The sequence below is a fragment of the Salmo salar genome, chromosome ssa02 (assembly GCF_905237065.1).
Source record: "Salmo salar chromosome ssa02, Ssal_v3.1, whole genome shotgun sequence".
NCBI lineage: Eukaryota > Metazoa > Chordata > Actinopteri > Salmoniformes > Salmonidae > Salmo > Salmo salar.
Window position 1 is genome coordinate 55,991,443 of NC_059443.1, and position 16,950 is coordinate 56,008,392.

General features: G+C 43.7%; 1 protein-coding gene across 3 annotated transcripts in view; it reads left to right on the forward strand.

The window, feature by feature from the left end:
* The window catches only part of LOC106588086 (integrin alpha-L), a 38,359-nt gene extending 35,682 nt beyond the window's left edge, over positions 1 to 2,677 (forward strand). For all 3 annotated transcript variants that reach the window (XM_014176753.2, XM_014176755.2, XM_014176754.2), the window contains 4 exons: positions 693 to 806; positions 914 to 943; positions 1,043 to 1,153; positions 1,249 to 2,677. In XM_014176753.2, the coding sequence (XP_014032228.2) occupies positions 693 to 806; positions 914 to 943; positions 1,043 to 1,153; positions 1,249 to 1,473 (480 nt within the window). In that variant the 3' untranslated portion in view covers positions 1,474 to 2,677. The remainder of the gene's footprint in view (positions 1 to 692; positions 807 to 913; positions 944 to 1,042; positions 1,154 to 1,248) is intronic.
* Positions 2,678 to 16,950: the final 14,273 nt, after the last annotated feature.

Sequence of the window (16,950 nt, forward strand, 5' to 3'; positions counted from 1 at the left end):
AGTGGTCTTCAATGGGCAAAATTGTAGCGCAATAGTTAATAAACTTGAAGCTCATGCAAAAGACCAGGGATATGAACATGGAAGTATGACGTAGGAACGTGTCACTTGCTTGGCTTATTAACTGCCATAGAACTTTCAAATTAATAGCACTGGGTGAACACATTCTAAGCATGAGACAATGAGTAAACGGTGACTGAAAAATCAGCTACTTTCCCAAAAACTTAGAGGGTATGACATCTTGGTCTACTTCTCTGCTTTTCATGTGTAAAATCAGAACAGAAATATCTTCTACCTATCAAATGATGCCGCTTTGTTAGTAACTGCATCAACTACATTTTCTGTCAACTTTTACAATCTGAAATTTTGACCACATTCCGAACATTTTATACCACAACTTAGACATTATAACATATGGGTCTACTTCTCTGCTATTCAAATCTGAAATCAGACAGCTGTTCTAGTAACCTCAACTATTTTCGTCTAAACTTTTTGAAACAATTGCCGTTTTGACCACTTTCCCAACAAGTTAGACAAAAACATAGAGCTTCATCTAACTTCTCTGCTATTTAAATCTGAATTCAGAACACTTCTTCTACTACCACAAAATACTTTTAAAGAACTGAAGCAAGTAACACAATTTTACTTAATGTAAAATGACCACCTAGTTCTACTAACAATATCTCACTCTACAGAGCTTGTCATTGCCAAAGAAATTCACTGGGGATAGAGAAACAGTCAATTTCATCAGTTTTGTGAAACTCAGCTATGACAAAAAACGATTTGTCCAGACAGCGAGTGACCCAAGGGTAAGTTTCCTGTAAAAAAAAAAAACTTTCTTCAACAAAGATATAAATATTTATTGAGCAAAGATTCACAAAAGCATCAATTTTGTATGTATTTATTTGCTCATTAGGATAACTCTTCAAGCTTCCACCAAACACAGGTAATTCCATTTGTGGAATGAAACTGGTTTACTGTATAAGAATGGTTTTTAAATTGCTTCTTCCATCGTCACTCATTGTCTCAAAATGTATTCCTCCAGATTGATGTTCAGGCTGAGATCATCATTCCTCCCCATAGAGACCTGATAATAGGGACAGGAGTTGGAGTAGGACTCTTCCTCTTGATCATCATCACAATGGTCATGTATATGGTGAGTATCAAAGCTGCGACAGAACCTTTGCTTCTGCATTGTAAGGACCAACACTTTGATTCACATTTTTCACATTGTTTTTCCTTTCTACTCAGCTGGGATGTTTCAAGAGAAAAAGGCCTGTTGATAATGCACAGGAAGATGAGAAAGAAGGGCAACAGTGTGAGCAAGAGCTACAGCCTGAGAGTGGAGCAAAGGAGTCAAACCTTCTCCTTGACGACAGTCAAACAGAAAACAATGGCTTCCCCACTAGTGAGGCGGTAGGGGAGGGACCAAAAGAGAAACAGGATGTGTCAGTCAGAAGCAGGCTAATGGAGTAGAGAAACTCTTTTCACGCCACTTCCATATGGAAGGGACTTTTTAATAGCAGGTTAGGAGAACTTACACAGCAGGTTAAGATAATTAATGCAGCAGGTTAGAGAAAGGAGTAGAGGTCCAAGCAAAAAAAACTTAGATACAGAATAATTGTTAGATTAATTAATATAGAGTCTGACCTGACCACAGAACCATATATATCACTCAATATGTGATTAGGTCTGAAATACTTTTTCAAAAATAGATGTTTCATGGACATTTATGTTTGATAAAACATGACCAAAGTGATTCAGTATTATACACGAGTGGTCCCGTGTGGCTCAGTTGGTAGAGCATTGTGTTTGCAACTCCAGGGTTATGGGTTTGATTCCCACAGGGGACCAGTACGGGAAAAAGAAAATTTATGAAATGTATGCTAAAATCTAAATACTGTTTCAATGTTTATGTCAAGGTAAAAAATATGACTTTGTATGATTGCTGTAATGTCATTAATTGAAATGACTGTGTTCTTGCTAAAGAAATGTACATTATATGTAAGATGTATACTATATATACAAAAGTATGTGCACACACTTTCTAATTAGTGGATTTGGCTACTTCAGCCACACCTGTTGCTGACAGGTGTATGAAATTGAACACACAGCCATGCAATCTCCAAACAGGGCAGTAGAATGGCCTTACTGAAGAGCTCAGTAATTCATAGCCATAACATGATGCAGTCACCACCATTTCTTGAAAATACGACGAGTGGTAGCCAGTGATGTGTTGTGTTGGATTTTTTGCAGTATTTATTTTGCAGTGCCTTATTTCAAGCAGAATGCATGTTTTGGAATATATTTATTTATTCTTCTTTTCACTCTGTACAACATTGTTGAGTCATCCTCAATTCTCTCATATCACAACCATTAATAACTCCAACTGTTTTAAAATCACCATTGCCCTCACGATGAAATCCCTGAGCAGTTTCCTTCCTCTCCGGCAACTGGATGGATGCCTGTATCTTTGTAGTGACTGGGTGTATTGATACACCATCCAAAGCCTAATTAATAACTTCACCATACGCAAAGGGAAATTCAGCGTCTGCTTTAATCATTTTTACACATCTACCAATCTGTGCCCTTCTTTGCAAGGCATTGAAAAATCTCCCTGGTCTTTGTGGTTGAATCTGTGCTTGAAATTAACTAATCAATAAAGTGGTTTTACAGATAATTGTGTGTGTGTGGGGGGGTCCATACAACTTATTATGTGAAAGCACATTTTTACTCCTTAAATCATTTAGGCTTGCCAAAACAAAGGGGTTGAATACTTATTGCCTAAAGACATACATCTACAAACAAACTTCCACTGACATTATGGGTGGTGTGTGGAGATCAGTGAAACACAATATCAATATAATCCATTTTAAAGTCAGGTTGTAACATGTGGAAAAAGTAAATGGGTGTGAATACTTTCTGAAGGCATGAAAACCTTTACGTTCAGTTGTACATGTTACTTGTTTCATTTCAACTTTAAGTGGGTAGAGTATACAGGGGAAGTACTGTATATTCAAGATCTAGTGTATTTGTTAATTGCATACCAATATACTTTAGAGTTACTGTAAATACTAAGTTGAGAAAAATTCATGATCAGATCATAAAAAACAAGTAACATGCAAAATAAACAAAAACTATGAACAAACGTTTAATACTAATCACAGCCAAATCCTGAAAAGGCTCAACATAATATACCTTACTATAAGGAGGGAGAACCAATACATGCTATTTTTTTGTGTATAACATTTTCCTAATAGGAATAAGGACCAGTTGACTGTAATAACACTCCATTGTTCACTCATCGAATAACAGGAAATGTAGTCGGCACGAGTGGATGAAGAGAGAAAGGGTAAGTTGTTACTAGTTTACTGGCTAAGTGTTTTAGTATGTTACTTTCTGCTTTAATCACATTCAATGAACATGATTAGTGTTGATTAATTATATCAAAAAACCTTTCAACATTTTTGTGAGCTGTATGCCTCATCTAACGTAAAATCCCCAAACAATGCACACTGAGACAGACTAGGCTGACTATTACATTTACATTTACATTTTAGTCATTTAGCAGACGCTCTTATCCAGAGCGACTTACAAATTGGTGCATTCACCTATAATATCCAGTGGAACAACCACTTTACAATAGTGCATCTAAATCTTTTAAGGGGGGGGTTAGAAGGATTACTTTATCCTATCCCAGGTATTCCTTGAAGAGGTGGGGTTTCAGGTGTCTCCGGAAGGTGGTGATTGACTCCGCTGTCCTGGCGTCGTGAGGGAGCTTGTTCCACCATTGGGGTGCCAGAGCAGCGAACAGTTTTGACTGGGCTGAGCGGGAACTGTGCTTCCTCAGAGGTAGGGAGGCGAGCAGGCCAGAGGTGGATGAACGGAGTGCCCTTGTTTGGGTGTAGGGCCTGATCAGAGCCTGAAGGTACGGAGGTGCCGTTCCCTTCACAGCTCCGTAGACAAGCACCATGGTCTTGTAGCGGATGCGAGCTTCGACTGGAAGCCAGTGGAGAGAGCTGTTGCTAAGTAAAGATATCAAATCAAATTGTATTAGTCACATGCGCTGAATGCAAGAGGTGTAGACCTTACAGTGAAATGCTTACTTACGAGCCCCTAACCAACAATGCAGTTTAAAAAGAAAACAATACGGATAAGAAATAAAAGTAACAAGTAATTAAAGAGCGGCATCCATCCAGCACGACTACATTTCCTGAAGTCGTGCTGTACTTCGCTTCGCTCCGCAGGTAATATTAAACTTTACCAGCTAGCAGTACTGTATTATTTTAGTCAATAACATTTTTGCAATGTAAGCTTAACTTTCTGAACATTCGAGATGTGTAGTCCACTTGTGTAGCTAGCAGGACTGACTTTGTGTTAGCTAGCCAACGTTTAATTACTTCTGCGTTATGAAAGGAACTAGACACGGACACAAATGATCCATTGGTAATTTGTTGTAACCAAGTATTGGTGCTAACCGTGTGTTATTGGATGCTAGCATGCTAGTTAGCTACGGCGTCATAGGATACGGTGCACTGGGTGGGTTTCACGGAAGAATACTGTACCAAGTTATCTAGCTGAATAAACTAAGTTTGAGCCTATTCCTGGAAACATTGAATCACTGTAGTTTACATCAATTATAATTTCTAAAGTAGAAGTTGGAAGAGTTATATTTGAGTGTTTCAGTGAAAGGTTAGTGAGGGAGGCCCTGCTCTCTCGCTTCCCCAGTTGTTTAGCTAATTTTCATTCCAATCTCCTTTGCATTAGCGTAGCCTCTTCTGTAGCCTGTCAACTATGTGTCTGTCTATCCCTGTTCTCTCCTCTCTGCACAGGCCATACAAACGCTTCACACCGCGTGGCTGCTGCCACTCTAACCTGGTGGTCCCAGTGCGCACGACCCACGTGGAGTTCCAGGTCTCCGGCAGCCTCTGGAACTGCCGGTCTGCAGCCAACAAGGCAGAGTTAGTCTCAGCCTATGCTACCCTCCAGTCCCTCGACTTCTTGGCGCTGACGGAAACATGGATTACCACAGAAAACACTGCTACTTCTACTGCTCTCTCCTCGTCTGACCACGCGTTCTCGCATACCCCGAGAGCATCTGGTCAGCGGGGTGGTGGCACTGGAATCCTCATCTCTCCCAAGTGGACATTCTCTCTTTCTCCCCTTACCCATCTGTCTATCTCCTCCTTTGAATTCCATGCTGTCACAGTCACTAGCCCATTCAAGCTTAACATCCTTATCATTTATCGCCCTCCAGGTTCCCTTGGAGAGTTCATCAATGAGCTTGACGCCTTGGTAAGTTCCTTTCCTGAGGATGGCTCACCCCTCACAATTCTGGGTGACTTTAACCTCCCTACGTCTACCTTTGACTCATTTCTCTCTGCCTCCTTTCCACTCCTCTCCTCTTTTGACCTCACCCTCTCACCGTCCCCCCCTACTCACAAGGCAGGCAATACGCTTGACCTCATCTTTACTAGATGCTGTTCTTCTACTAATCTCACTGCAACTCCCCTCCAAGTCTCCGACCACTTCCTTGTATCCTTTTCCCTCTCGCTCTCCTCCAACACTACTCACTCTGCCCCTACTCAGATGGTATTGCGCCATCGCAACCTTCGCTCTCTCTCTCCCGCTACTCTCTGCTCTTCCATCCTATCATCTCTTCCCTCTGCTAAATCCTTCTCCAACCAATCTCCTGATTCTTCCTCCTCAACCCTCCTCTCCTCCCTTTCCGCATGCTTTGACTCTCTATGTCCCCTAGCCTCCTGGCCGGCTCGGTCCTCACTTCCTGCTCCGTGGCTTGACGACTCATTGCGAGCTCACAGAACAGGGCTCCGGGCAGCCGAGCAGAAATGGAGGAAAACTAGCCTCCCTGCGGACCTGGCATCTTTTCACTCCCTCCTCTCTACATTTTCTTCCTCTGTTTCTGCTGCTAAAGCCACTTTCTACCACTCTAAATTCCAAGCATCTGCCTCTAACCCTAGGAAGCTTTTTGCCACCTTCTCCTCCCTCCTGAATCCCCCTCCCCCCTCCTCCCTCTCTGCTGATGACTTCGTCAACCATTTTGAAAACAAGGTTGACGACATCCGATCCTCGTTTGTTAACCTCTTACATCTAGACGTTCCGCTAGCGGAACACCTGCTCCAATATCCAATGATAGGCGTGGCGCGAATTACAAATTCCTCAAAAATCCCAAAACTTCAATTTTTCAAACATATGACTATTTCACAGCATTTTAAAGATAAGACTCTCCTTTATCTAACCACACTGTCCGATTTCAAAAAGGCTTTACAGCGAAAGCAAAACAGTAGATTATGTCAGCAGAGTACCAAGCCAGAAATAATCAGACACCCATTTTTCAAGCTAGCATATAATGTCACAAAAACCCAGAAGACAGCTAAATTCAGCACTAACCTTTGATGATCTTCATCAGATGACACACCTAGGACATTATGTTACACAATACATGCATGTTTTGTTCAATCAAGTTCATATTTATATCAAAAAACAGCTTTTCATATTAGCATGTGACGTTCAGAACTAGCATACCCCCCGCAAACTTCCGGGGAATTTGCTAACAATTTACTAAATTACTCACGATAAACGTTCACAAAAAGCACAACAATTATTTTAAGAATTATAGATACAGAACTCCTCTATGCACTCGATATGTCCGATTTTAAAATAGCTTTTTGGTGAAAGCACATTTTGCAATATTCTAAGTACATAGCCCAGGCATCACGGGCTAGCAATTTAGACACCCGGCAAGTTTAGCACTCACCAATATCAGATTTACTATTATAAAAGTTTGATTACCTTTTGTTGTCTTCGTCAGAATGCACTCATAGGACTGCTACTTCAATAACAAATGTTGGTTTGGTCCAAAATAATCCATCGTTATATCCGAATAGCGGCGTTTTGTTCGTGCGTCCCAGACACTATCCGAATGGTAAAGAAGGGTCGTGCGCATGGCGCAATTCGTGACAAAAAAAATCTAAATATTCCATTACCGTACTTCGAAGCATGTCAACCGCTGTTTAAAATCCATTTTTATGCCATTTTTCTCGTAAAAAAGCGATAATATTCCGACCGGGAATGTCCATTTAGCTAAACAGAGGAATGAAAACAAACCTTTCGGTCGACGCGGGCACGAGCCTGAGTCTCACAGTACTGTAACCAGCCACTACCCAAACGCGCTACTTTGTTTCAGCCAGAGCCTGCAAAGCCACGATTCCGCTTTTTGCCGCCTTCTGAGAACCTATGGCAGCTGTAGGAAGTGTCACGGGACAGCTAAAATCCTCACTCTTCAATAAACAGAGACAAGAAGAACGACACCTTGTCAGACAGGCCACTTCCTGCATGAAATGTTCTCAGGTTTTTGCCTGCCATATGAGTTCTGTTATACTCACAGACACCATTCAAACAGTTTTAGAAACTTTAGGGTGTTTTCTATCCAAAGCCAATAATTATATGCATATTCTAGTTACTGGGCAGGAGTAGTAACCAGATTAAATCGGGTACGTTTTTTATCCAGCCGTGAAAATACTGCCCCCTAGCCATAACAGGTTAAGTCAAACGACACCCCTATGCTTTGACCTCTTTCTCCCCTCTCTCTCCAGATGAAATCTTGCGACTTGTGACGGCCGGCCGCCCAACAACCTGCCCGCTTCACCCTATCCCCTCCTCTCTTCTCCAGACCATTTCCGGAGACCTTCTCCCTTACCTCACCTCGCTCATCAACTCATCCTTGACCGCTGGCTACGTCCCTTCCGTCTTCAAGAGAGCGAGAGTTGTACCCCTTCTCAAAAAATCTACACTCGATCCCTCCGATGTCAACAACTACAGACCAGTATCCCTTCTTTCTTTTCTCTCCAAAACTCTTGAGCGTGCCGTCCTTGGCCAGCTCGCTTGCTATCTCTCTCATAATGACCTTCTTGATCCAAATCAGTCAGGTTTCAAGACTGGTCATTCAACTGAGACTGCTCTTCTCTGTGTCACGGAGGCTCTCCGCACTGCTAAAGCTAACTCTCTCACCTCTGCTCTCTTCCTTCTAGACCTATCTGCAGCCTTTGATACTGTGAAACATCAGATCCTCCTCTCCACCCTCTCCGAGTTGGGCATCTCCGGCGCGGCTCACTCTCCAGGTGACGTGGCCAGAATCTGTCTCCGCACCACGTGCTCTCACCACTGGTGTCCCCCAGGGCTCAGTTCTAGGCCCTCTCCTCTGGCTATACACCAAGTCACTTGGCTCTGTCATATCCTCACATGGTCTCTCCTATCATTGCTACGCAGACGACACACAATTAATCTTCTCCTTTCCCCCTTCTGATAACCAGGTGGCAAATCGCATCTCTGGATGTCTGGCAGACATATCAGTGTGGATGACAGATCCCCACCTCAAGCTGAACCTCGGCAAGACAGAGCTGCTCTTCCTCCCGGGGAAGGACTGCCCGTTCCATGATCTCGCCATCATGGTTGACAACTCCATTGTGTCCTCCTCCCAGAGTGCTAAGTGTGACCCTTGGTGTGACCCTGGACAACACCCTGTCGTTCTCCGCTAACATCAAGGCGGTGACCCGATCCTGTAGGTTCATGCTCTACAACATTCGCAGAGTACGACCCTGCCTTACACAGGAAGCGGCGCAGGTCCTAATCCAGGCACTTGTCATCTCCCGTCTGGATTACTGCAACTCGCTGTTGGCTGGGCTCCCTGCCTGTGCCATTAAACCCCTACAACTCATCCAGAACGCCACAGCCCGTCTGGTGTTCAACCTTCCCAAGTTCTCGCACGTCACCCCGCTCCTCCGCACACTCCACTGGCTTCCAGTTGAAGCTCGCATCTGCTACAAGACCATGGTGCTTGCCTACGGAGCTGTGAGGGGAACGGCACCTCCGTACCTTCAGGCTTTGATCAGTCCCTACATCCAAACAAGGGCACTGCATTCATCCACCTCTGGCCTGCTGGCCCCCCTACCACTGCGGAAGCACAGTTCCCGCTCAGCCCAGTCAAAACTGTTCGCTGCTCTGGCACCCCAATGGTGGAACAAGCTCCCTCACGACGCCAGGACAGCAGAGTCAATCACCACCTTCCGGAGACACCTGAAACCCCACCTCTTTAAGGAATACCTGGGATAGGATAAAGTAATCCTTCTAACCCCCCCCCCAAAAAATACAAAAAAATATGATATAGATGTACTATTGTAAAGTGGTTGTTCCACTGGATATCATAAGGTGAATGCACCAATTTGTAAGTCGCTCTGGATAAGACCGTCTGCTAAATGACGTAAATGTAAAAAATGTAAATGCAGTAAAATAGCAATAGCGAGACTATATACAGGGGGGTACCGGTACAGAGTCAATGTGCGCGGGCGCTGGTTAGTTGAGGTACTATGTACATGTGGGTAGAGTTATTAAAGTGACTATGCATAGAGGATAACAAAAGAGTAGCAGTGGTGTAAAAGAGGGGGAAGGGGGGGCAATGCAAATAGTCTGGGTAGCCATTTGATTTGGTGTTCAGGAGTCTTATGGCTTGGGACTAGAAGCTGTTTAGAAGCTTTTTGGACCAACAGATGAAGTCAGAAATGTACATACACTTATGTTGGAGTCATAAAATCTCGTTTTTTCAACCACTCCACAAATTTCTTGTTAACAAACTATAGTTTTTGGCAAGTTGGTTAGGACATCTACTTTGTGCATGACACAAGTAATTTTTCCAACAATTGTTTAGAGACAAATTATTTCACTTATAGTTCACTGTATCACAATTCCAGTGGGTCAGAAGTTTACATACACTAAGTTGACTGTGCCTTTAAACAGCTTGGAAAATTCCAGAAAAGGATGTCATGGGACCACGCAGCCTTCATTCTGCTCAGGAAGGGGTCGCGTTCTGTCTCCTAGAGATGAACGTACTTGGCTGTGAAAAGTGCAAATCAATCCCAGAATCACAGCAAAGGATCTTGTGAAGATGCTGGAAGAAACAGGTACAAAAGTATCTATATCCACAGTAAAACGAGTCCTATATCGACATAACCTGAAAGGCCACTCAGTAAGGAAGAAGCCACTGCTCCAAAACCGCCATAAAAAAGCCAAACCACGGTTTGCAACTGCACATGGGGATAAAGATCGTATTTTTTGGAGAAATGTCCTCTGGTTTGATGAAACAAAAATAGAACTGTTTGGTCATAATGACCATCGTTATGTTTGGAGGAAAAAGGGGAACACTTGCAAGCCGAAGAACACCATCCAAACCGTGAAGCACGGGGGGTGGCAGCATCATGTTATGGGGGTGCATTGCTGCAAGAGGGACTGGTGCACTTCACAAAATAGATGGCATCATGAGTTAGGAAAATTATATGGATATATTGAAGCAACATCTCAAGACATCAGTCATGAAGTTAAAGCTTGGATGCAGATGGGTCTTCCAAATGAACAATGACCCCAAGCATACTTCCAAAGTTGTGGCAAAATGGCTTAAGGACAACAAAGTCAAGGTATTGGAATGCCCATCACAAAGCCCTGACCTCAATCCCATAGAACATTTGTTGGTAGAACTAAAAAACCGTGTGCGACAAGGAGGCCTACAAACCTGACTCAGTTACACCAACTCTGTCAGAAGGAATGGGCCAAAATTCACCCAACTTATTGTGGGAAGCTTGTGGAAGGCTACTCAAAATGTTTGACCCAAGTTAAACAATTTAAAGGCAATATTACCAAATATAAATTGGGTGTATGTAAACTTCTGACCCATGGGAATGTGATGAAAGAAAAAAAAGCTGAAATAAATCATTCTCTACTGTTATTCTGACATTTCACATTCTTAAAATAAAGTGAGGATCCTAACTGACCTAAGACAGGAAATTGTTACTATGATTAAATGTCAGGAATTGTGAAAACCTGAGTTTAAATGTATATGGCTAAGGTGTATGTAAACTTCCGACTTCAATTGTAGACTTGGCACTCTGGTACCGCTTGCCGTGCGGTAGCAGAGAGAACAGTCTATGACTAGGGTGGCTGGAGTCTTTGACAATTTTAAGGACCTTCCTCTGACACCGCCTGGTATAGAGGTCCTGGATGGCAGGGAGCTTGGCCCCAGTGATGTACTGGGCCGTTCGCACTACCCTCTGTAGTTTCTTGCAGTCGGAGGCCTAGCAGTTTCCGTACCAAGCAGTGATGCAACCAGTCAGGATGCTCTTGATGGTGCAGCTGTAGAACCTTTTGAGGATCTGAGGAACCATGCCAAATCTTTTCAGTCTCCTGAGGGGGAATAGGTTTTGTCGTGCCCTCGTCACGACTGTCTTGATGTGCTTGGACCATGTTAGTTTGTTGGTGATGTGGACACCAAGGAACTTGAAGCTCTCAACCTGCTCCACTGCAGCCCCGTCGATGAGAATGGGGGCGTGCTCGCTCCTCTTTTTCCTGTAGTCCACAATCATCTCCTTAGTCTTGATCACATTGAGGGAGAGATTGTTTTCCTGGCACCACACGGCCAGGTCTCTGACCTGCTCCCAATATGCTGTCTCGTCATTGTTGCTGATCAGGCCTACCACTGTTGTGTCATCTGCAAACTTAATGATGGTGTTGGAGTTGTGCCTGGCGTTGCAGTCATGAGTAAACAGGGAGTACAGGAGAGGACTGAGCACGCACCCCTGAGGGGCCCCCGTGTTAAGGATCAGCGTGGCGGATGTGTTGTTACCTACGCTTACCACCTGGGGGCGGCTCGTCAGGAAGTCCAGGATCCAGTTGCAGTGGGAGGTGTTTAGTCCCAGGGTCCTTAGCTTAGTGATGAGCTTTGAGGGCACTATGGTGTTGAACGCTGAGCTGTAGTCAATGAATAGCATTCTCACATAGGTGTTCCTTTTGTCCAGGTGTGAAAGGGCAGTGTGGAGTGCAATAGAGATTGCATCATCTGTGGATCTGTTGGGGCGGTTTGCAAATTGGAGTGGGTCTAGGGTTTCTGGGATAATGGTGTTGATGTGAGCCATAATCAGCCTTTTAAAGCCCTCATGGCTACAGACGTGAGTGCTACGGGTCGGTAGTCATTTAGGCAGGTTACCTTAGTGTTCTTGAGCACAGGGACTATGGTGGTTTGCTTGAAACATGTTGTTATTACAGACTCAGACAGGGAGAGGTTGAAAATGTCAGTGAAGACACTTACCAGTTGGTCAGCACATGCTCAGAGTACACGTCCTGGTAATCCGTCTGGCCCCACGGCCTTGTGAATGTTGACTTGTTTAAAGGTCTTAGTCACATCGCTTGTCTCGTAGGCTTGTGTCATTGGGCAGCTCTCAGCTGTGCTTCCCTTTGTAGTCTGTAATAGTTTGTGAGCCCTACCACATCCAACGAGCGTTGGAGCTGGTGTAGTATGATTCGATCTTAGTCCTGTATTGACGCTTTGCCTGTTTGATGGTTAGTCGGAGGGCATAGCAGGATTTCTTATAAGCTTCCGGGTTAGAGTCCCGCTCCTTAAAAGCAGCAGCTCTACCCTTTAGCTCAGTGCGGATGTTGCCTGTAATCCATGGCTTCTGGTTGGGGTATGTACGTACAGTCAGTGTGGGGACGACGTCCTCGATATACTTATTGACGAAGCCAATGACTGATGTGGTGTACTCCTCAATGCCATCGGAAGAATCCCGGTAACATATTCCAGTCTGTGCTAGCAAAACAGTCCTGTAGCTTAGCATCTGCTTCATCTGACCACTTTTTTATTGACAGAGTCACTGGTGCTTCCTGCTTTAATTTTTGATTGGAAGCAGGAATCAGGAGGATAGAATGATGGTCAGATTTGCCAAATGTGGGCGAGGGAGAGCTTTGTGTGTGGAGTATAGGTGGTCTAAAGTTTTTTCCCTCTGGTTGCACATGCTGATAGAAATTAGGTAAAACAGATTTAAGTTTCCCTGCATTAAAGTCCCCGGCCACTAGGAGCGCCGCCTTTGGATGAGCGTTTTCCTGTTTGCTTATGGCGGTATATAGCTCATTGAGTGCGGACTTAGTGCCAGCATTGATCTGTGGTGGTATGTAGGCAGCTATGAAAATTACAGACGAAAACTCTCTAGGTAGATAGTGTGGTCTACAGCTTATCATGAGATACTCTACCTCAGGCGAACAAAACCTTGAGACTTCCTTATCCTGCCGATGCAGTGTGTAACCCACCAGCTGTATGTTAATCATGTCGTCGTTCAGCTACGACTTGGTGAAACATAAGATATTACAGTTTTTAATGTTCCGTTGGTAGGATATACGTGCATTTAGCTCGTCCAATTTATTTTCCAGCGATTGTGCGTTGGCCAGTAGTACGGATGGCAAGGGCAGATTAGCCACTCGTTGGTGGATCCTCACAAGGCACCCAGATCTCTTTCCGCGATATCTTTTCCGTCTCTTTCTCCTGCGAATGACGGGGATGAGGGCCTGTTCGGGTGTCTGGAGTAAATTCCTCTAGTCCGACTCATTAAAGAGAAATTCTTTGTCCAGTTCAATGTGAGTAATCACTGTTCTGATGTCCAGAAGCTCTTTTCGGTCATAAGATATGGTAGCAGCAACATTATGTACAAAATAAGTTACAAAAAATGCGAAAAAACTAACAAAATACTATGGTTGGTTAAGAGCCCATGAAACGGCTGCCATCCTCTCCGGCGCCATCTTCCAAGCTGGTTCAGAGTCTATAATTTTTTTTGTACTGTTATTATGATGAAACTTACCACAAATAGCAACAGGTACAGAGAACGTTTTGAGTAAAGTTCAGTAATCAAATGCTGGGTAGGATGGAGGTTTCATTCCATGGCCAGATCACATTTGATCAAATTTTATGGTCTACAGGCTGCTAGACCTATAAGACAAAACGTATTGTTATATCAATAATGCTGCCAAAAGACTAGGAATGACAGGAAATAGAACATAATTAAAAGTGTATGGATTGCACAAAGGATACAGAAGTCACAGATACAGAATGGCACTACTTAGTTCTGTTATTTCTAACCAGATCAGTAGAGATGTAAGCCTGAATGAAACTACAGTTCTGCAATTCATAATTTGTATAAATTAGGCTTTTAGTTTAATACATATACTGCTCAAAAAAATAAAGGGAACACTTAAACAACACAATGTAACTCCAAGTCAATCACACTTCTGTGAAATCAAACTGTCCACTTAGGAAGCAACACTGATTGACAATACATTTCACATGCTGTTGTGCAAATGGAATAGACAACAGGTGGAAATTATAGGCAATAAGCAAGACACCCCCAATAAAGGAGTGGTTCTGCAGGTGGAGACCACAGACCACTTCTCAGTTCCTATGCTTCCTGGCTGATGTTTTGGTCACTTTTGAATGCTGGCGGTGCTTTCACTCTAGTGGTAGCATGAGACGGAGTCTACAACCCACACAAGTGGCTCAGGTAGTGCAGCTCATCCAGGATGGCACATCAATGCGAGCTGTGGCAAGAAGGTTTGCTGTGTCTGTCAGCGTAGTGTCCAGAGCATGGAGGCGCTACCAGGAGACAGGCCAGTACATCAGGAGACGTGGAGGAGGCCGTAGGAGGGCAACAACCCAGCAGCAGGACCGCTACCTCCGCCTTTGTGCAATGGAGGAGCTGGAGGAGCACTGCCAGAGCCCTGCAAAATGACCTCCAGCAGGCCACAAATGTGCATGTGTCTGCTCAAACGGTCAGAAACAGACTCCATGAGGGTGGTATGAGGGCCCGACGTCCACAGGTGGGGGTTGTGCTTACAGCCCAACACCGTGCAGGACGTTTGGCATTTGCCAGACTACACCAAGATTGGCAAATTCGCCACTGGCACCCTGTGCTCTTCACAGATGAAAGCAGGTTCACACTGAGCACATGTGACAGACGTGACAGAGTCTGGAGACGCCGTGGAGAACGTTCTGCTGCCTGCAACATCCTCCAGCATGACCGGTTTGGCGGTGGGTCAGTCATGGTGTGGGTTGGCATTTCTTTGGGTGGCCGCACAGCCCTCCATGTGCTCGCCAGAGGTAGCCTGACTGCCATTAGGTACCGAGATGAGATCCTCAGACCCCTTGTGAGACTATATGCTGGTGCGGTTGGCCCTGGGTTCCCCCTAATGCAAGACAATGCTAGACCTCATGTGGCTGGAGTGTGTCAGCAGTTCCTGCAAGAGGAACGCATTGATGCTATGGACCGCCCGTTCCCCAGACCTGAATCCAATTGAGCACATCTGGGACATCATGTCTCGCTCCATCCACCAACGCCACGTTGCACCACAGACTGTCCAGGAGTTGGCGGATGCTTTAGTCCAGGTCTGGGAGGAGATCCCTCAGGAGACCATCTGCCACCTCATCAGGAGCATGCCCAGGCGTTGTAGGGAGGTCATACAGGCACGTGGAGGCCACACACACTACTGAGCCTCATTTTGACTTGTTTTAAGGACATTACATCAAAGTTGGATCAGCCTGTAGTGTTGTTTTCCACTTTAATTTTGAGTGTGACTCCAAATCCAGACCTCCATGGGTTGATAAATTGGATTTCCATGGATTATTTTTGTGTGATTTTGTTGTCAGCATATTCAACTATGTAAAGAAAAAAGTATTTAATAAGATTATTTCTTTAATTCAGATCTAGGATGTGTTGTTTTTATAGCACTTTTATAAACACAAAGACGCTAAAATAAGGAAAACCAACAAAAAAAGGAAACAAATTATTTGGGATAGTGTAGAAGAGGAGGCGGGAAGAAAGAGAACACAAACGAAAACTTCCATATGTTGTGTAGATAGTTCAAACAGAAGGGAAATGTTGCAATCTGCAGAGGACATCCATGCACTCTGCAACACACTGCAATAAGCTGTGCACTGACAGGTTAAACACACAAGGGGTATCCCAACACTTACTTAAGATTCCTTGTATTATTTCTTATATTTTATCTTTAACCTTACTTGGACAGGGAGTCTTATTGAGACCAATGTCTCATTAGCAAATGAGGCCTGTAATTACAAAGATAGACACATCAAATACTATTATAAAATGCAAAACTGCACAAACATCAAACATGAGGGTATTGAAACTCAGCAACAGTTCACACTGTACGTGTCAGTGTCAAACGGATGCCACTACATAGACAAAGAGCATTGTGGTTAAAATGGTACTTAAACCCTTCCTCCCACAGACTATTTGTGTACTGAGCTATCATACTCTACTTATCTTATCAGAGCAAATTTCAATGTGTACAATGTGCCAATTGGGACAAAATTCGATATATTCATATGTGAAATAAAACGAAACTCAACTGAATAACCAGATAGGCTCAGGGTCACCCTGTTGAAGGCTGTTGTAGCCGCAACGCATCAGTGTTTTTTGTTTATGCCATACATAAGCCATAAGTCTTTAAACATTTTTCCACTACATGAGTGTCTTGAGTTCTTCTGGAAGTTTGTTTGGACAAGCGCTTTCCCGGCATTGTTTACTATCCAGCATCAACTTATTTTTGTTCTATAGTATTTTATCCCATGATCAAAGAGCACCTTGTGGATGAATTCTAAACCACAGAAGCACTCCTCTCCTGTGTCTCTAATCTTTCTCATATGTTTGTTGTTAGCCTCATTTAAAGCATCACTTCCAGACACCTGTTCTGTCTCAAATAAGACATTGTTGTAGATTGGGTGTAGTATGTAATCTGTATGTAGGTTTCTCACATTTAATACTTATACGGTTTTCTCACTATGGAAGTGTAAAAGAAGGGGACGGGGGAATTTACTAATACCAATCATGCAAAAGAGGAACAAGCAAAAAACATGTACTGTGCCTTCAGAAAGTGTTAACAGCCCTTGACTTTTTCCAAATGTTGTTGTTACAAAGTCATTTGTTGTCAACGATCTACAAAAAAACGCTGTGATGTCAAAGTGAAAGAGAAATTTGAACATTTGTAAAACATTAATGAAAAGTGAAACATTTACATTTTAGTCATTTAGCAGACGCTCTTATCCAGAGC